General features: G+C 45.7%; 1 protein-coding gene across 5 annotated transcripts in view; it reads right to left on the bottom strand.

Moving 5' to 3' along the window:
• The window catches only part of GOLM1 (golgi membrane protein 1), a 182,865-nt gene that overhangs the window by 28,014 nt on the left and 133,074 nt on the right, over positions 1-21,777 (bottom strand). For all 5 annotated transcript variants that reach the window (XM_063913771.1, XM_063913773.1, XM_063913772.1 and 2 more), the window contains exons 4-6: positions 17,666-17,720; positions 12,534-12,627; positions 3,679-3,811 (exon numbers count right to left, since the gene is read on the bottom strand). In XM_063913771.1, the coding sequence (XP_063769841.1) occupies positions 3,679-3,811; positions 12,534-12,627; positions 17,666-17,720 (282 nt within the window). The remainder of the gene's footprint in view (positions 1-3,678; positions 3,812-12,533; positions 12,628-17,665; positions 17,721-21,777) is intronic.

Raw genomic sequence — 21,777 nt, 5'->3', positions numbered from 1 at the left:
AGCCCAAACGGCAACGTCTGAAACTGGTAATGACAGCCCTGTACAGCGAATCTCAGGTACGCCTGATGAGGGGGATATATGAGGACATGAAGGTATGCATCCTTTATGTCCAGTGACACCATAAAATCACCCCCTACCAGGCTGGAGATAACTGCCCGAGGCGATTCCATCTTGAATTTGAACTTTTGTAAGTACAGGTTTAGGGATTTTAGATTTAGAATGGGTCTGACCGAGCCATCCGGTTTTGGAACCACAAACAGGGTTGAATAGTACCCCTTCCCCTGTTGAACTAAGGGAACCTTGACAATCACTTGCTGTTGACACAGCTTTTGAATTGCAGCTAAAACTATCTCCCTTTCTGGGGGAGAAGCTGGTAAAGCCAATTTGAAAAATCGGCGCGGAGGCACCTCTTCGAATTCCAGCTTGTAGCCCTGGGATACAATTTCCATCGCCCAAGGATCCACGTCTGACTGAACCCAGACGTGGCTGAAGAGTCGAAGACGTGCCCCCACCGGCGCGGACTCCCTCAGTGGAGCCCCAACGTCATGTGGTGGATTTAGTAGAAGCCGGGGAGGACTTCTGCTCCTGGGAACTTGCCATGGCAGGCATTCTTTTCCCTTTACCCTTACCTCTGGAGAGGAAGGAAGAGCCCCGACCCCTTCTGGATTTATGCGACCGAAAGGACTGCATCTGATATTGTGGTGTTTTCTTTTGCTGTGGGGGAACATAAGGCAAAAAAGTAGATTTACCTGCGGTAGCTGTGGAAACCAGGTCCGCGAGACCTTCCCCAAATAACACCTCACCCTTGTAAGGCAAAACTTCCATATGCCTCTTTGAGTCGGCATCACCCGTCCATTGGCGGGTCCACAGGGCTCGCCTAGCAGAAATCGCCATGGCGTTGGCTCTTGAACCTAGTAGCCCAACGTCTCTCTGAGCGTCTCTCATATATAAGACTGCGTCTTTAATGTGACCTAAGGTCAATAAAATGGTATCCCTATCTAGGGTATCAATGTCAGCTGACAAGGTATCTGTCCAAGCTGCTACCGCACTACAAACCCAAGCCGATGCTATTTCCTGTCTGCGATCAGCAGGATCCTTGATGGCCGCCGTGTCTGGAGACGGTAGCGCCACCTTCTTGGACAAGCGCGTTAAAGCCTTGTCCACCCTGGGCGAGGATTCCCACCGTACCCTGTCCTGTGCAGGGAAAGGATACGCCATAAGAATTCTCTTGGGAATCTGCAGTTTTTTGTCTGGAGTTTCCCAAGCTTTTTCAAATAACGCGTTCAGCTCATGAGATGGGGGAAAGGTTACCTCAGGTTTCTTTTCCTTAAACATGCATACCCTCGTGTCAGGGACAGAGGGGTCATCTGTGATATGTAAAACATCTTTTATTGCAATAATCATATAATGAATACTTTTGGCCACCCTTGGGTGTAACCTCGCATCATCGTAGTCGACACTGGAGTCAGAATCCGTGTCGGTATCAGTGTCTGCAACTTGGGACAGGGGACGTTTCTGAGACCCTGAAGGGCCCTGTGACACAGTCAAAGCCATTGATTGACTCCCTGTTTTATCCCTGGACTCTGCTTTGTCCAATCTCTTATGTAATAAAGCCACATTTGCATTTAAAACATTCCACATATCTAACCAATCAGGTGTCGGCGTTGCCGACAGAGATACCACAATCATCTGCTCCACCTCCTCCTTAGATGAGCCTTCCGCTTCAGACATCCTGACACACACGTACCGACACTCCCACACACTCAGGGATATATCTATATGGAGACAGTCCCCCAATAAGGCCCTTTGGAGAGACAGAGAGAGTATGCCAGCACACACCCAGCGCCACCTGACACTGGAATAAAATCCCAGTTAGTACAGCGCTTTTATATAAATATATAAATACACTCACTGCGCCAATGAAATGTGGGGCCCCCCCCCCCTCTTTTTTTTGCACTCTGTAACCTTATTCAGCAGGGGAGAGTCTGGGGAGCCAGCTTCTCTGCAGTGTGCTGTGGAGAAAATGGCGCTGGTTAGTGCTGGAGGACCAAGCCCCGCCCCCTCACCGGCGGGCTTCGGTCCCGCTCAAATTATTTATACTGGCGGGAGTTTATTAATATGCTGCCTCCGCAGTATCTACTTTATATGCCAGTGTCCCTAGAGGTTTTTATTGCTGCCCAGGGCGCCCCCCCCCCCTGCGCCCTGCACCTTTACAGTGCCCGCTGTGTGTATCTGTGTGGGAGCAATGGCGCGCAGCGTTACCGCTGCGCGTTACCTCAGTGAAGATCTGAAGTCTTCTGTCGCCTGTGAAGTCTTCTTTTCTTCTTAATACTCACCTGGCTTCTATCTTCCGGCTCTGTGAGGTGGACGGCGGCGCGGCTACGGGACGAACGGCGAGGGTGAGACTTGCGTTCCGACCCTCTGGAGCTAATGGTGTCCAGTAGCCTAAGAAGCCGAGCCTATCATTCAAGTAGGTCTGCTTCTCTCCCCTCGGTCCCAAGATGCAGGGAGCCTGTTGCCAGCAGTGCTCCCTGAAAATAAAAACCTAACAAAAAGTATTTTTCAGAGAAACTCAGGAGAGCTCCACTGCAGTGCACCAAGTCTCCTCTGGGCACAGGATCTTACTGAGGTCTGGAGGAGGGGCATAGAGGGAGGAGCCAGTGCACACCCATTCTAAAGTCTTTAGAGTGCCCATGTCTCCTGCGGAGCCCGTCTATACCCCATGGTCCTTACGGAGTCCCCAGCATCCTCTAGGACGTAAGAGAAAATGTATTTCAGGATTGGAGTGCTAATCAAAGTTGTGTCTGTGTTATGGTCTATCCATAGGTTACCGTGGCTACCAATACAACACTACTTGCCATTTTTAAACAGCTGTCCCCGCAAGCGCAGCACTGCTATTTTTGCCAGTGAAGGGGTAAAATTGACACTAACAGGTTTAACCTGGCAGTGTTACTGCTTATACGTGAACAAAGTTTATGCAAGTGCACAGAGAGGCCACTCGGATCTCTTTTCCATAGGAAAGAGCAGGGATACTGGAACCAACACATTCTGAGAATTTCAGATTTCTGTGTTTGGAGAACACAAGTCCTGATAGTAGTATATGGGATTGCGTGCCACATTGAGACTGTGCTATGCGTAGGATGTACCAGTGATATCTCCTGCATCGTAGCAATGATGAATGGGTCAGTTTAGCGCACACAGGACCTGATGTGAAGCACAACAAAGGCGTGTTTGCAGAGAATATAGTGCACGGTTTGCACAGGTTGGGATCAGGCATTTGCAAATACGAGTGATGCAGAACCATACAAATTTCAGTTGCATCCTGCTTGCGACTGAAGAGGCAGAAATGTGCCTGGTGTTGTTGCATGGGCAAAGTTCAATGAGGGAGTGATGAAATAGCAGACTACTGCAAGCAGCATGTAACATCTTCAACAAATATAGGCTGGGGTATGTGTCCAGATAAATGGGTGTACTGCAATAATGCATATAACAGGCGTATGCGCAGTGGATACAGGAGTAGGTTTCATGCACGCAATTGGGAGCAATTATGTTTGGGTTGTGTCCAACTCAGCATCAGCCACCAATATGTTCCCATTGCAAAATACATTCCAATGCACAACTAATGACATATACAGTATATATAGATTCCACATTTAAAATGAAGAAACAATTCCCAACCTTAAGTTTTTCAAAATTGGTTATGCTCTTCTCTGTATCCACATTTACAGTGTTTGGGTCTTTTGAGGATAGCCTACGCAGCTTCTCTTCACATTGCTCATTCATCTCTGTTATTTTAATGCTGCACTGGGTCCTGTCGATACCAATGATAAAGAAATAATATTAATAACAACAACAACAATTTGTCAAATATACAAGCTGAATGAAAGGACTGAATTTTACAGACGAATGTTACATACAACACTACCTTCTTAAGTAACTAGCATTATAAGTGTGTTAACCACAACAGCTTGTAGCAGGTTCTATATACAATAAGCTCATTATTAAGACATCATGTTACCAGGCCCTGTAGAGATTTTATTACACACCCATTGAAAAGATGTGAGAATGAAAAATAAACTGCTTCAAATCTATTACTATGCAACATATATTCCATATACTATAGTTTAAAGTTATATGACTGACTATTGACATAAACATCCAACTCATTACAGACTTAATGTTACAATATACATTTGAGCTTACATGACCCATACTTCCATTGATGCTAGTATTAATGTAATATTTTAAATAACCTATGCACCCAATCCAAATAAGTATAGTACATATAGGCTAGGGTATGTTCAGGATGTTGGCGGTCAAAATACCAGCGGGCAAAATCCCAACACGCAGCCGTAATTCCGCCACTACCAAAATCCCGACATCAGTGGAAATGCTGACACCGGAATCCCAAAAGTCGACATCCCAAATGTAAGTTTATAGGGTTAGAGTTAGGCCGCGGTTGGGGGAGGGAGGGAGGGAGTTTGACTTGGATGGTTAGGTTTGGGCACCAACGGGGATGGTTATGGTTAGGCTGCGGGGAAGGGAGGGTTGGGTTTAGGCACCACCGCGAGGGTTAGGGTTAGGCTGTGGGAAGGGAAGGTTAGGGGGGTAAGGGAGCAAGGTAAATATACTTACCAGACCCCTGTCGATATTACCACCATTGGTATGCCGCTGTCGGTCTTTTGACCGCCAGCATCCTGAAGGCCGGTCACCCGTATCACACCCAGATACAAAAATCACCCAATATATACCTTAAACCTGACTGAATTGTACTTACCAGATAGATGGTTCATAATACTACAACATACTTGTTGGGTTTATGTGCACATATCGCAGACTGATTTGCTCCATCACATCCCTAACATTTATAATGTCTGCATGGAAAAAAATTCTGAGAACCTAGCCAGAAAGGGCCTGAAGTTACAATACAGTTATGTGGCACATATATTGTATACTTTGCATAAAGAATGTATGTTTGTTAAATGTTTGCTTGCTCTAGAACAGTGGTTCTCAACCCTCAAGTTTTCTGAGCATGGCATGTTTTGAGGATTTCTGTCTATGGCGCAGGTAGTATAATTATTGACCCAGAAAAATAGATTAACTCACCTGTGCATGATTAAAGAAACCCATAAAACATGACCTGTTGGTGGTACTTGAGGACTAGAGTGGAGAATCCCTGCCCTAGAACAAAGCAAGTGTCTACCGTAACGTCTTAGCCGTTAGGATGCTGGAGAGTTCACTTAAGCTCACAGTCCTTAGTTGATCCCCGAATAACTCCGATGCTCTATTTGACGGTGGACAAATAAAATACCCCAATATAAAAGTCTCCTAAAACCACTTAAAATTCCACTACCTATTTTTATGCAAACTTAAACATAAAAAAACCCTGCCCCAACATTTTACAAGAAAAAGTCATGTAAAGGTGCACTTGTAACCTTTACTTCACATGATCATACATACACAGGGATCTCCAATTTAAGCAGATAGGGAAGAAATGCTCCATTGCTAGAAATGGGTGTGGATTATTAGAAACACACTAAAAATGTCTACAGTCAATAGGTCTACCACTAATGGTAGACATGCATTAGGTCATCAGGATCGAAAGGTCGACATAGAATAAGTAGACAGTGGAAAAGGTTGACAGGGTCAAAAGGTTCACATGGAAATGGTAGACACAAAAAGGTTGACTTTTTTTTCCCTTTTTTTGGGTGTTTTTTCACTTTTCTGCCACAAACAAGTCCCATTAGTGTACCACGTCCCCTCGCATGGCTTTGGGCAAGGTGGTTACTATTCCCAATTCTAGTCCACGTGGATGGTAAAGTATGAAAAAGTTGAAAAAAATTAAATTTCATTAAAAAAAACTTTTGTCTACCATATGTGTTGACCACTGTCATGTTGACCTTTTGACCCTGTCAACATTTAAACCCTATCAACTTTATGCATGTCTACCATTAGTGGTAGACCTATTTATTTATTAACCGTTTCTTATATAGCGCAGCAAATTCCATTGCGCTTTGCCTATTGACTGTAGATCTTTTTAGTGTAGATCTACAGACCGTATAATGCTAGAAATAGGATGTATTATTTAAGCTTATTCTATAATGCATCTTCTATTAAGGGGGCACTACTGATCTCAGATACTGCCACTCTGTTACAAGGGCTAGAACATTTAGAAATACTTTATAATAGTGAGATTATTCATTATGTGTGCAGTGGTTATCTATAATGTACAGTACTATGCACCATTTATAATGGCCAATTTTTCACTAGAAAATATCTGTGTCCTCCCTTGGAATAATATGTTCAGCTTAATTATTTACATTAGGTCAAATGTTAAATGAATAACCAATTTTGAATTGTTAATCACCAGCTCATGCAAGGTGCCTTTTTGTAAAAACTGAGAATTTGAAACGGATTGTAAAAAATAAGATTTTACTTACCGGTAAATCTATTTCTCTGTAGTCCGTAGTGGATGCTGGGGACTCCGTAAGGACCATGGGGATAGACGGGCTCCGCAGGAGACAGGGCACTTTAAGAAAGAATTTGGATACTGGTGTGCTCTGGCTCCTCCCTCTATGTCCCTCCTCCAGACCTCAGTTAATGAAACTGTGCCCGGAAGAGCTGACAGTACAAGGAAAGGATTTTGGAATCCAGGGCAAGACTCATACCAGCCACACCAATCACACCGTATAACTTGTGATAACTTACCCAGTTAACAGTATGAACAACAATAGAGCATCAGATCAACCCTGATGCAACTATAACATAACCCTTATGTAAGCAATAACTATATACAAGTATTGCAGAAAAAGTCCGCACTTGGGACGGGCGCCCAGCATCCACTACGGACTACGAGAAATAGATTTACCGGTAAGTAAAATCTTATTTTCTCTAACGTCCTAGTGGATGCTGGGGACTCCGTAAGGACCATGGGGATTATATGGGGACTCCGTAAGGACCATGGGGATTATACCAAAGCTCCCAAACGGGCGGGAGAGTGTGGATGACTCTGCAGCACCGAATGAGCAAACAGAAGGTCCTCCTCAGCCAGGGTATCAAACTTGTAGAACTTTGCAAAAGTGTTTGAACCCGACCAAGTAGCTGCTTGGCAAAGCTGTAATGCCAAGACCCCTCGGGCAACAGCCCAAAAAGAGCCCACCTTCCTTGTGGAATGGGCTTTTACTGATTTTGGTAGCGGCAATCCAGCCGCAGAATGAGCCTGCTGAATCGTGTTACAGATCCAGCGAGCAATAGTTTGCTTTGAAGTAGGAGCACCCAGCTGGGTGCATACAGGATAAACAGTGACTCCGTTTTCCTGACTCTAGCTGTTCTGGCTACATAAACCTTCAAAGCCCCGATCACATCTAGTAACTCGGAATCCTCCAAGTCACGAGTAGCCACAGGCACCACAATAGGTTGGTTCATATGAAAAGATGACACCACTTCTGGCAGAAATTGCGGACGGGTCCGCAATTCCGCCCTGTCCATATGGAAAACTAGATAGGGGCTTTTATGTGACAAAGCCGCTAATTCTGACACACGTCTAGCTGAAGCCAAGGCTAATAGCATGACCACCTTCCACGTGAGAAATTTTAACTCCACGGTTTTAAGTGGCTCAAACCAGTGTGACTTCAGGAAACTCAACACCACGTTAATATCCCAAGGTGCCACTGGAGGCACAAAAGGGGGCTGAATATGCAGCACTCCCTTTACAAACGTCTGAACTTCAGGAAGAGAAGCCAGTTCTTTTTGAAAGAAAATGGATAGGGCCGAAATCTGGACCTTAATGGAACCCAATTTTAGGCCCAAAGTTACTCCCGACTGTAGAAGTGAAGGAAACGGCCCAGCTGGAATTCCTCCGTAGGGGCATTCCTGGCCTCACACCAAGCAACATATTTTCGCCATATACGGTGATAATGTTTAGCCGTCACGTCCTTCCTAGCCTTTATCAGCGTAGGAATAACCTCATCCGGAATGCCATTTTCTGCTAGGATCCGGCGTTCAACCGCCATGCTGTCAAACGCAGCCGCGGTAAGTCTTGGAACAGACAGGGCCCCTGTTGCAACAAGTCCTGTCTTAGAGGCAGAGGCCATGGGTCCTCTGTGAGCATTTCTTGCAGTTCAGGATACCAAGTCCTTCTTGGCCAATCCGGAAAAAAAATTAGTATTGTTCTCACTCCTCTTCTTCTTATGATCCTCAGCACCTTGGGTATGAGAGGAAGAGGAGGAAATACATAGACCGACTGGAACACCCACGGTGTCACTAGTGCGTCTACAGCTATCGCCTGAGGGTCTCTTGACCTGGCGCAATACCTCTGTAGCTTTTTGTTGAGGCGGGATGCCATCATGTCTACTTGTGGCAGTTCCCACCGACTTGCAATCTGCGTGAAGACTTCTTGATGAAGTCCCCACTCTCCCGGGTGGAGGTCGTGCCTGCTGAGGAAGTCTGCTTACCAGTTGTCCACTCACGGAATGAACACTGCTGATAGTGCGCTTACGTGTTTCTCCGCCCAGCGAAGAATTCTGGTGGCTTCCGCCATCGCCACCCTGCTCCTTGTGCCGCCTTGGCGGTTTACATGAGCGACTGCGGTGACGTTGTCTGACTGAATCAGCACCGGTCGGTCGCGAAGCAGGGTCTCCGCTTGACGTAGGGCGTTGTATATTGCCCTTAGTTCCAGGATGTTGATGTGAAGGCAAGTCTCCTGACTTGACCACAGACCTTGGAAATGTCTTCCCTGTGTGACTGCTCCCCACCCTCGGAGGCTTGCGTCGGTGGTCACCAGGATCCAGTCCTGAATGCCGAATCTGCGGCCCTCGAGAAGGTGAGCACTCTGCAGCCACCGCAGGAGAGACACCCTGGCCCTGGGGGATAGGGTGATCAGCCGATGCATTTGTAGATGCGATCCGGACCACTTGTCCAACAGATCCCATTGAAAAGTCCTCGCATGGAACCTGCCGAAGGGAATGGCCTCGTATGATGCCACCATCTTTCCCAGGACTCGTGTGCAGTGATGCACCGACACCTGTTTTGGTTTTAATAGGTCTCTGACCAGTGTCATGAGCTCCTGAGCCTTCTCCATCGGGAGATAAACCCTCTTCTGGCCTGTGTCCAGAATCATGCCCAGGAAGGGCAGACGAGTTGTAGGAATCAACTGCGACTTTGGAATATTCAGAATCCAGCCGTGCTGTTGTAACACTTCCCGAGAGCGTGCCACGCTGATCAGCAACTGCTCCCTGGACCTCGCCTTTATGAGGAGATCGTCCAAGTATGGGATAATTGTGACTCCTTGCCGTCGCAGGAGCACCATCATTTCCGCCATTACCTTGGTAAATATTCTCGGTGCCGTGGAGAGACCAAACGGCAACGTCTGGAATTGGTAATGACAATCCTGTACCACAAATCTGAGGTACTCCTGATGAGGTGGATAAATAGGGACATGAAGGTAAGCATCCTTTATGTCCAGAGACACCATAAAATCCCCCCCTCCAGGCTTGCGATGACCGCTCTGAGCGATTCCATCTTGAACTTGAACCATTTCAGGTATATGTTCAGGGATTTTAAATTCAATATGGGTCTGACCGAACCATCCGGTTTCGGTACCACAAACATGGTCGAATAGTAACCCCTTCCCTGTTGAAGGAGGGGAACCTTTACCACCACCTGGGGAAGATGCAATTTGTGAATTGCAGCTAACACTATTTCCCTCTCTAAGGGGGAAGCTGGCAGGGCCGATTTGAGGTAACGGTGAGGGGGCATCTCTTCGAATTCCAGCTTGTATCCCTGAGACACAATCTCTATAGCCCAGGGATCCACCTGGGAGTGAACCCACTTGTGGCTGAAATTTCGGAGACGCGCGCCCACCGGGCCTAGCTCCGCCAGCGTCATGCGGTGGATTTAGTGGAAGCCAGGGAGGACTTCTGTTCCTGGGAACTAGCTGTATTGTGCAGCTTCTTTCCTCTACCCCTGCCTCTGGCAAGAAAGGACGCACCTCAGACTTTGCCTTTTTGTGATCGAAAGGACTGCATTTGGTAATACGGTGCTTTCTTAGGTTGTGAGGGAACATATGGCAAAAATTTAGACTTTCCAGCCGTAGCTGTGGAGACCAGGTCCGAGAGACCGTCCCCAAACAATTCCTCACCCTTGTAAGGTAAAACCTCCATGTGCCTTTTTGAGTCGGCATCGCCTGTCCATTGCCGAGTCCACAGGACCCTTCTGGCAGAAATCGACATTGCATTTATTCTAGAGCCCAGTAGGCTAATGTCTCTTTGAGCATCTCTCATATATAGGACAGCGTCTTTTATATGCCCCAGGGTTAGTAATATAGTATCCTTGTCCAAGGTATCAAGTTCCTCAGATAAGGTATCTGGCCATGCTGCTACAGCACTACACATCCAGGCCGATGCAATGGACTTCAGGATACCCTCCTGCTTTCTATCCGCAGCATCTTTTAGGGTGGCCGTATCCTGTGACGGCAGGGCTACCCTCTTGGATAAGCGTGTTAAAGCTTTGTCTACCCTAGGGGAGGATTCCCAGCGTAACCTGTCCGTTGGCGGGAAAGGATACGCCATAAGCATCCGTTTGGAAATCTGCAGTTTTCTATCTGGAGATTCCCAAGCCCTTTCACATAACTCATTTAACTCATGTGAAGGGGGAAAGGTCACCTCTTGCCTTTTCTCCCCATACATATAAACCCTCTTGTCAGGGACTGGGGTTTCCTCTGTGATGTGCAACACATCTTTCATTGCTATAATCATGTAACGGATGGCTTTAGCCATTTTAGGCTGTAACTTTGCATCATCACCATCGACACTGGAGTCAGAATCCGTGTCGATATCTGTGTCAACAATTTGGGATAGTGGGCGCTTCTGAGACCATGACGGCCCCTGCGACATAGGATCAGGCATGGGTTGAGACCATGACTGTCCCAAGGCTTCAGCTTTATCCAACCTTTTATGCAAGGAAATAACATTATCATTTAAAACCTTCCACATATCCAATCGGGTGTCGGCGGCGACCCCACATTCATTTGTTCCCGCTCTGTTTCCACATAGCCTTCCTCGTCAAACATGCCGACACAAGTGCACCGACACACCACACACACAGTGGATGCTCTATTTGAAGACAGTTCCCCCACAAGGCCTTTTGGAGAGACAGAGAGAGAGTATGCCAGCACACACCCCAGCGCTATATGTCCCAGGAATCACACAGTAACTTAGTGTTAACCCAGTAGCTGCTGTATATACTGTTTTTGCGCCAAATTTATGTGCCCCCTCTCTCTTTTTAGCCTCTTCTACCGTGAATCTGCAGGGGAGAGCCTGGGGAGCTTCCTCTCAGCGGAGCTGTGGAGAGAAAATGGCGCTGGTGAGTGCTGAGGAAGAAGCCCCGCCCCCTCAGCGGCGGGCTTCTGTCCCACGTTTCTGCGTAAAAATATGGCGGGGGCCCATGCATATATACAGTGCCCACCTGTATATATGCCCACTTTTGCCAAGAGGTCTCTATTTGCTGCCCAGGGCGCCACCCCCTGCGCCCTACAATGACCGGAGTATGTGGGTTTAGTGTGGGAGCAATAGCGCACAGCTGCAGTGCTGTGCGCTACCTCATATGAAGACTGGAGTCTTCTGCTGCCGATTTCGAAGTCTTCTTGCTTCTGTCACCGGCTTCTGTCTTCTGGCTCTGCGAGGGGGACGGCGGCGCGGCTCCGGGATCGGACGACCAAGGGTGCGATCCTGTGTACGATCCCTCTGGAGCTAATGGTGTCCAGTAGCCTAAGAAGCAGGACCTATCTTCAGTGAGTAGGGCTGCTTCTCTCCCCTCAGTCCCACGAGTCTGTTGCCAGCAGATCTCTCTGAAAATAAAAAAACAAAATACTTTCTTATAGCAAGCTCAGGAGAGCTCACTAAACAGCACCCAGCTCGTCCGGGCACAGATTCAAACTGAGGTCTGGAGGAGGGACATAGAGGGAGGAACCAGAGCACACCAGTATCCAAATTCTTTCTTAAAGTGCCCATGTCTCCTGCGGAGCCCGTGTATCCCCATGGTCCTTACGGAGTCCCCAGCATCCACTAGGACGTTAGAGAAAAACCCAAACTTTAAAACGCCTCAAGCAAAACTAATTTTAATTTATGCGGTGCTTTGAATGACTTCAATCTTCTTTTAAGAACATATCAATTGTGCACAAGTTACAAGAATATTTGGAACAGAATTTAAAAAAACCACAGTAGTTAAAGCAAAACTCCTAACTTCACAAGGTAACAAAGTACCTAGCATCTTTATCTGGATGTGCTGTATTACTGGAGAAGAGATTGCCACATGAAAACAAAGCACAGCCCAAATTAGTCTCTGCTAGGGCCGTGCAAGCTCATCCACTCAGTAATACATTGATGTACAGATGGGAAGGTGGCCAGTCAACTTTTATATCTACAGTAGTTATTCAAGCAAAAACTGGCTTTTCCACCATAAGTTTCTACATTTACCAGTTTATCAAACCACACCATTCCTCTTTCAGTCACAAGTAGGGAACAATTTACACTTACAACTCAAAAGCAGATTTCTTGGCCTGGCTATCTTGTAGCTCCTTAAATTCCAGCTTAGAGTCCTCCAAACGTTTATGAAGTCTACTGATTTCAACTGGAAAATGTAACACAGAAATACATATTTTATTTATTTATATACAATGTTATATGGTCCTATGCTGGCTTTTATCCTGAAATAAAGATCCTTTCCTTACAGGTTTTTGCATATCTCTCTAGCACACCCTGGGCAAGGATCAAGATTCTCAGACACTACAAACCTTACCGCAGCTAATTGTGAATGCACTACCCATCTGTTGCACACTGCAAGCTCCTAACAAAGGACCCTATTCAGATTGGAAAGCAGAGTCCGCGAAAAAGCAGAATCTGCAATCGCTTCTATCACATGCTGGGGGCTGCCCAGCGCAGGTCAAGGCCGCCCAGCATGCTACTTGCCGCCCAGCGACTGCGCCGCAATTACATTGTGGTCACAGCATCTGTGGATGCCCCCTGCCTTCCCAGCCCAGCTGCCACAATTTTTCCATCGGAGCGGCTGCGTGTGATGTCACCCAGCCTGCACAAAAACGGTTCAGCAACGCATGCGTTGGCCAGACCACTCCCCCGCAATGGTATGTCACTTCCCCCGTCATCAATCACAGTGTGACTGCATCCCTCCGGGATGCGATCGCACTTTTCTAGCCGTGCATGCGCTGTGCAAATGCAGCGCATACGCAATAGTACAAAAATCGCTCAATTGCGACTTTTGTACTATTGCGTACCGACCTGAATAGGGGACAAAGCCCATAAACCCCATCCTCTGAACTGAAACATCTTTTTCCATTTAAATATACTGTATAATTGATAAATATATCTAATTTGTAGAGATGCTTGAAACAGCCGGAAATGTTTAAACCGAATAAGTTGAATTGGAAGACATATAAAATAAAAACTTGTAAAAATGTAGATAATAGACTATGGGGAGTATTTAGTGTCGGATCCTCTCCGACAGTGAGAATCCGACACTTCAGTATTCATTGCGGGACGTTTCCGCCTGTTTTCCCTCTCATTCTGACCATTCATTTTCACTCTCTCTTATGGTCGAACACATATGGATGAGCAGAGATACCGCTCATCCATGTGTTTTTCGACATGGAATTTTCGACAGGGCAGAAAAACGGCACTTCAATTGAATATTCCGACACTAATTGACTACCCCCCTAAAAATTCAAGCAACTTGAACTTTATAGATTTAAAAATCAATACATTAACAGTTTTCAAAAAGGTGAACCACAAGTGGTGATATCTGAATTTTTAACACAGAAATGTTTGCTGTTTACATAAAAAAAAAAAATCTTTATTCAAAATTCTTTCTTTCTGCTCTTCAATATTGTGAAACACTTTGCTTTTTAAGTGCCCCCATAAAAAAGTGTCACATGCCGAGAGGTCTGGGGACCTTGGAGGACAAGTAATGTAGTGGGAAGAGGGCGTGGCCTCACAGCCTGACCCCTGTTTTTGTTACTCCTGGGTCCCAGAGATGCTGGGCTGCCTCTGAAGACTGTGTGCAGTGCCGGCTCCAGTCACAGTGTAAGAGCCACACAGGGGTATATTCAATTAGGGTCGGATCCATTCCAACATGCATTTGTCGGAATGGATCCGACAACCCCTATTCAATCCCCTCTCAATTCTACTTTAAAAAAAGTCAAATTGAGATGAGACCTGTGAGCGAAGGAGAGGGGGGAGACCAGCGGGGACAGGCGCGGGGAGAGCCGCAGGCAGAGAGAGGAGAGCAGCGCTGCAGAAGGATGTCTCACAGCCGCCAGACCTCACGGCAGCGTCCACCCGGCTCCAGCAAGCGTGACCTCACTTGCTGGAACCGGGTGGACGCTGCCGTGAGCAGCGCGGCTGTGACACATATTCCTGCAGCGCTGTTCTGTAGCGCTGCTCTCCCCTGTCTGGCCGCGGCTCTCCCCTGTCTCCCCGCTGCTCACCCCCCTCTCCTCCTCTAAGGTCCCTCATCTCAGTCTGACATTTTTTTATGTCGGACTGAGATGGTTGGAAACTGGGCCAAATCCTGGCGAATTTGACCCTGTTTCCCTCAAAAGTACGTGAATCGGCAGCTGTACCGCCGATTCACATACTATTCAACAAGTCGAATTCCCCGACTTGTCGAATAAAAATTGCGGGGACTGAATAGGTCGAATCACCATTTGACCTTAAAAAGTAAAAAACTGCCATCTTTTCAACAGACAGCAGCTTTCGACCCTAATTAAATATACCCCATAATGTTACAGTGCAATATCCAGCATTTTGGTCTCACCCCTCAGCGGGCCGCACCTGGGATTCAATTGTTTTTTTTACATCCATAATGGATGCCTGATGAAGCTCTCTAACTGTATTGCCGATGGGTATGAGTGGCCATTACTTATGCTTATTGCACCCAAAAGCACAGGGCATGGTAAAGCGAATAAACCCGTCTGAACTATTCAATGGCATTGGGAGCCCAAAAGCATTACTTTTTGCACATTTCTGCTCATGGGGGGTGGAAGCAGAAATAATAGGCGAACACGGCACTCGCATCTGCAAAACAACTGAATAGCTCCGTCGGGCTCCCATTACATATGAACATGCAAAAACAACTGAATTCCCCCCTAAGGCTTACTTAAACCTTCAGTTGTAATGGGTATCAATAAAGAGCAAGATACATTTTATGGTTAATATAAAAAAACAAACTTATGACAAAATAGGAAGTGTTAGATGGAATATTTTCAGTTTATGGGGTATATGCAATTGCGGTCGAATTCCCGAAATTGTCGAATTTCGGGTATTTTTCGCCAAAAAAAATAATTTGTCAATGCAATTCAGTGCTTTCCGTCAAAAAAACGGACTTTCAAAATTCGACTTTTTGAAATTCGACTTTTTGCAAATTCGACTTTTCTGCAATGATACAAGTGCTGCAATTCGACAAAAGCATATTCAATTCAAGTTTGGAAATTCGACAGCAGTGCTTTTAGACAGCAAATTCGTAATTTTCAATCCGCCACACTTTGGAGGGTGAAACCAATAAAAAAAATGTAAAACATGTTTTTTTTGTGTTTTTTTTCTCGTGGTAATATCAGATCTATTTATATTAGAAGGGATTAGGTACTTGGTTTGTCTTTTTTGGAGGCACAAGTATTATTTATATATTTTTTAAAATAATATTTATTTATTTTTTATATAGATGGAATGGTGAAATCCCTGAAAAAAATGGCGTGGGGTCCCCCCTCCAAAGCATAACCAGCCTCGGGCTCTTCGAGCTGGTCCTGGTTCTAAAAATCCGGGGGAAAAATTGACAAGGGATCCCCCGTATTTTTAAAACCAGCACCGGGCTCTGCGCCTGGTGCTGGTGCAAAAAATACGGGGGACAAAAAGAGTAGGGGTCCCCCGTATTTCTTACACCAGCATCGGGCTCCACTAGCTGGACAGATAATGCCACAGCCGGGGGTCACTTTTATACAGTGCCCTGCGGCCGTGGCATTAAATATCCAACTAGTCACCCCTGGCCGGGGTACCCTGGGGGAGTGGGGACCCCTTCAATCAAGGGGTCCCCCCCATCCAGCCACCCAAGGGCCAGGGGTGAAGCCCGAGGCTGTCCCCCCCATCCAAGGGCTGCGGATGGGAGGCTGATAGCCTTGGTAAAATGTCAAGAATATTGTTTTTTCCAGAAGAACTACAAGTCCCAGCAAGCCTCCCCCGCAAGCTGGTACTTGGAGAACCACAAGTACCAGCATGCGGGAGAAAAACAGGCCCGCTGGTACCTGTAGTTCTACTAAAAAAAAAATACCCAAATAAAAACAGGACACACACACCGTGACAGTAAAACTTTATTTCATACGGGGGATCCCTGCTCAATTTTTCCCCGGATTTTTAGAACCAGGACCAGCTCGAAGAGCCCGAGGCTGGTTATGCTTTGGAGGGGGGACCCCACGCCATTTTTTCCCGTTTTTTTTAAATCGCGGCAAAATCCGGCAAATCGGCCGTTTTTCGCCCGCGGGAATGTCGAATCCGTTTTTCATTGAATATGGTGAATTCCGGCAGCCACCTGCCGGAATTCACCTGTCGAATTGTGTCGAATTAAAAAACGGCGATAATTTGCCGCGATTCGCCGTGAATTGCATATACCCCCAAGTATTTATCCTAGATATTAAAGGATAATTTTCCCAAATGCACTAAGGAATGGTTTAAACGCATGAAAAGTAAGGTATCATAAAATAAGGGGCAAGATTTTAAAGTAACTGTATTACACCTACATATGTCCGTTTGCAATAAGAAATTGTTTAAGGACATTTAAGAGATTTAATGGGTGGAATTTAAATGTTTGAAAAGTTGGTTGGGTGTCTGTTTTTTCCTGTCTATTAGATAGGAAAAAACCGACTCCCAACTGACTTTTCAAACATTTGAATCTCCCCCAGTGAATCCTTCATTTCAGTCCAACAGTTGACTGTTTAGACAGCTGCAATTTGTCTTGTTTTTCCTAAAATTGATTGTTTAAGCCATGACCACAATTAAAATATTAAATTATCATGATGAAAGAAAAAGTGTGTAGACCTTTTAGACATTGAGTAGCTAGAGGAAAAGATTATACAATGAGGGTTTTTCTTGTGAGTGAACAGTGGGCAAATTAGGATAATTGTATCAGTTTAATATGCTATCTCTATTTACTGTAACATACTTTCTTTATATGGTACATTCCATGTCTTTCACAGGATCCCATGCTGTATAAATCTGTAAATTGTCATGTTAACAGGATCGCACTAAACTGCATAAAATCCAGTGAGCCCTAGACTAGCCAAGAAGTAAATTTGTTAGCTTTCCTGGAATGTATCGCCATGTATGGATTCAGAAAGTGCTGCAACTTTGTTTTAGCTATAATCAGGGGCACCCATGGGAGTGGGAGTGCAAGGGTGGAACAGTGTCTATAGATGACCCCCAAAGGAGCAGGTACAAGCACCTCCCATAGTAACATGGCCTAGCCAATCTCTGCGGGCCACACTACGATACAACAAAAAATCATATCATTAAAAAAAAAAAGTTCTTTCAAAGAACACAAACCATTGAACAAGGCACAAGACATCCACCATGTAAAAACACAAGTAGTCTATAACATTGCTATTTACCTTGAAGCTCATGTACGAAACCATCTTTTGCAGTTAAATTGTTCAGTAAATTCTCCTGTGAATACAGACATGAAAGGAAATTAGACAGAGTTATTTACAGCACACGCTGACCTCAATGAAAGTGATTATTGCAAATAACAGACATAGACATTACAAGAGCAAATATAGGGAGTTTGTGTGCCTCTCTTATATAGTACACAGTTATCAGTCCTCTCCTGACAAGGTCACACCACATTTTCATTGTGCCTATCCCTGCCAACTGACCATGCCAGCAAGACATTCAGCATGCAATTAGATTGGTAAAGCTGACAGTAATAATTTTGTAGCAGGTCTGTGGTTTATGGGAAAGTGCTAGAAACAGTGAGAGTCTACTTATACCCCTTTTCCACTGCCAGGGTAATTGCCTATCTACCCAGGATGCGGCTCAGTGGACACATCCCCAAGGAAAAAATTCCAGGTCTACTGACCCAGGATTTTTCCCTGGGTATTGAGACAGGTTATTAGCCGGTAAAACCCGGTAACACTGTAGTGGAAACAGCTCTTACCCAAGTTTTTCAACCCGGATAATTGCAAAAGCTGCTGATTGGTCCTTCCAGGGTGCTGGCTGCTGATGTAATCACCCAGAGACCACAGAAGACGTGTCCACGCACTGAGAGAGACTGTTTATGTGCATACACAGGCGTGCTGGGCACAGAGCAGGTCTGGAAGGATAGCTGGGCACAGAGCGGGCCTGGAAGGAGAGGTGGGCACTGGATGCTTGACAGAGTCCCCACCCCTTCCTTTTGTTCCCTTTTCTGTGACCTCATCTTTGTGGGCCTGAATAAAGGTAATTTTTTTTTTTTTACTTGTGTAATTTTTTTATTGAAGTTTTTCAGGGAAAAACAAAAAAACATTAAATACAGAACAAAACCAAAACATCAAACAAAACAAAGAAAAAGGTACAGGAAAAATACAGCAAATAATGCAATCTGTGTCACAGTGTCACATAGATAAAGATAATAAGTGTCACGACAATCTCGCAAATTCACATACTAAGCCTCAATCAGTTAGAGAATAGTGCTCCAGCTGCAGCCAGACGGGAGGTATTCCACCTATCCCACTTGCTGAAGTGATGGGGCAGGGTCCCTCTAGACCTATGTGTAAACCTCTCATGTCCTGACACCTCATTCACTAGAGCTCGCCAATTGTACACATTAGGCAAAGAAGTAGCAAGCAAATTACGCGCTATAATCACCTTAGCTAAGGTAGTCAGGCAAAGAACATATTTGTATAATGCCGGGCAGTAGGATTCCTCTAAGTCTAGCGCAAACATACACAGTGTAGGAGAAAGCGGGGGCAGCATAGGTTCAGTAAGCAGAATATCCGACCAGGCTGCTTCCCAAAAGGCATATACAGTGGGGCACAGCCATAATAAATGCCAAAAGGTAGCTTCAGGGGCACCACATCTTGGGCAGGTAGTACCAGGCCGTAGACCTGCTTTACATAAAGAAACTGGAGTTCTATACGTCCCATGTAAAACAAAGAAATAAACCTGCTGGTACTTGACACACTGAGTAGTATATTTAAGAGAGCACAACACCTGGAGCCATTGGTCATCTGTAAGTGAGCCAATATCTTGCTTCCACTTAAGTTTAAGTTGGTCAAATATATTCAGGCAGATGTGGGCATTAAGACTAACATATAAAGTGGAAACTTGGTAACTTGTACCCAAATTCATAACCATGTCTTTAATCGGGGAATCAGAAATGGACGGAGGCGAGGCCCCAAACTGTGCCTGCACCGCATGGCGGAGCTGTAGATAGCGATAAAAGGATCTATTGGATATTTCAAGCTCCTCCTGCAGTTGTGTGAAAGATTTGAAAACACCAGTATCATACAGCTGTGAAACTGTGGTAAGGCCAGCCCCAATCCATATGTTGTCCTGTGAGAGCTGCAATAACTCCCTATACGCTGGGTTGAACCAAAGTGGTGTGTCAGAATCTGTACCTCGCCATGCATAGTAGGAGTGAGTTTGACGCCATACAAGTAGCGACTGACGGAGTAAAGGAGGAAGACCAGCAGTAGAAGAGGCAGAGAGAAGGAACTGGACAGGGGAGAAGTGAGACCCCACATACTCGGCAAATAATCTCTCAAATGTGGGACTATCCCTACTGAGAATCCAATTAGACAAATGTGCAAGTTGAGCAGCTAGATAATAGGCCCGGAGATTGGGAAAACCCAAACCTCCATCCAATTTAGCCCTAACCAGAGCTCTCAGGGCAACCCTAGGCGTTTTGTCGCCCCAAACAAAAGAGGAAAGCACACTATCAATGCTAGTAAAAATTTTCTTGGGGATAGTACTGCAATAGATAAAGATATTTTGGTTGTATCACCATCTTGATCAAGTTAATGCGACCCGTGACAGTAAGGGGAATCTTCTTCCATATATGAATCCGTCGCTTCAGATCCACCGTGACCTGGTCAATGTTTTGATGTACAAAAGACTTAACATTAGGAGTGATCCAGACACCAAGATACTGAAAGCGAAGGGTCCAGTTCAAGGAGGACACAATAGGCAATGGGTCAGGAAGAATACCAGATATGGGAAAGACATTAGATTTATTCCAGTTGATAGTCAGGCCGGAATAGAGGCCAAATGTATCAACAATACTTAGAAGGGAGGTCAGGGAAGCATCAGGGTCTCTGAGAAACAAAAGCATGTCATCGGCATATAATGCAATAACATCCTCATGTCCGTCAATAGTAATGCCCCCAACATCAGGGGACGCTCTGATGAAACACGCCAATGGTTCCACAGCCAGGGCAAATAGGGCAGGGGACAGTGGGCAGCCCTGTCTAGTACCACGAGACAAAGCAAATGGGGATGTTACATAGCCATTGACAGATATTCGAGCCACGGGGGAGGAATAGAGTAATTGTACCCAGCGTATGAATTTGGGGCCAAAAGCAAATCGTCTAAGGACTTCCCACAAATACTCCCATTCCACGGAGTCGAAGGCCTTGGCAGCATCCAGGGAAACCACCACAGCCCCCGGCTCGGGCTGATCCCCCATCTGCAGGTGACAAAACAGTCGCCTCAAATTTTGGAGAGTAGACTTGCCTGGCATAAATCCTGTCTGATCATCATGAATGATCAAAGTGATAACACTATTGAGTCTAAGTGCCAGAATTTTGGCCAAAATCTTGACATCAGTAGGTAGCAATGAGATTGGGCGGTAGGATTCTGGGGCCGTAGGGTCCTTACCTGGTTTGAGGATCACCACAATAATAGCTTCTGACATAGAAGGAGGCAAACGAGCACCCTCTAGCAAGGCATTAAAGAGAGTCAAAAGATAGGGGACAAAGTATGCACGATATTGTCTATAGAATTCAACCGGTATACCGTCGCTACCCGGGGCCTTTTTATTAGGGAAGGAGGCAATAGCTGCCTCAACTTCCTCTGGAGTGATATTAGCATCTAAAAAAATCTATAGATTGTTGGGACAACTGCGGTAGGTCAATACATGAAAGATATTGCTGTAGTTGACTGGAGGTATAAGTGACTTTAGAGGCATACAACGAGGAATAAAAGGACTGGAAAACCTGGGCTATTTCAGGAGTGGCATAGACCATTTCGCCCTGGGCATCACAGATCTGCTGAATGGAACCTCCAGTTCTCTCCCCCCGAGCTAGAAAAGCCAAGTAACTACTCCCCGTGTCCGATTGTGAATAGAGGGTATGCTGGGAGAAAAGTAATTTGCGCCTTGATTTATCAAGTAAGTGGTCAGACCAGGCTTTCCTGGCCAAATCCCACCTCACTCGGTCACTAAGGGTCTTAGTAGTAAGGTAAACAGACTCAGATTGGGAACAGGCAAGCTCCAGGCGCACCTCCTCCTCCCTACTAGATTTTTTGACACTAGCTATTTGTCGTATGAAGGAGCCCCATAGCGAAGCCTTAAATGCATCATGTTTAACCAGTTGATCAGAACAGGATGCATTATGAACCTCAAAATCACTCCATTCACGAACCAAGGCCTCATGATCAGTCAACAAGGTCAACCAAAAGGGGTTAAATTTCCAAAGTTTAGCCCCACAGACAGGCACAGAATCTAGGGCCACCAGCAAGGGTGAGT

Source organism: Pseudophryne corroboree, chromosome 1 (assembly GCF_028390025.1).
Source record: "Pseudophryne corroboree isolate aPseCor3 chromosome 1, aPseCor3.hap2, whole genome shotgun sequence".
NCBI lineage: Eukaryota > Metazoa > Chordata > Amphibia > Anura > Myobatrachidae > Pseudophryne > Pseudophryne corroboree.
This window is presented reverse-complemented; position numbering and strand designations above follow the sequence as displayed.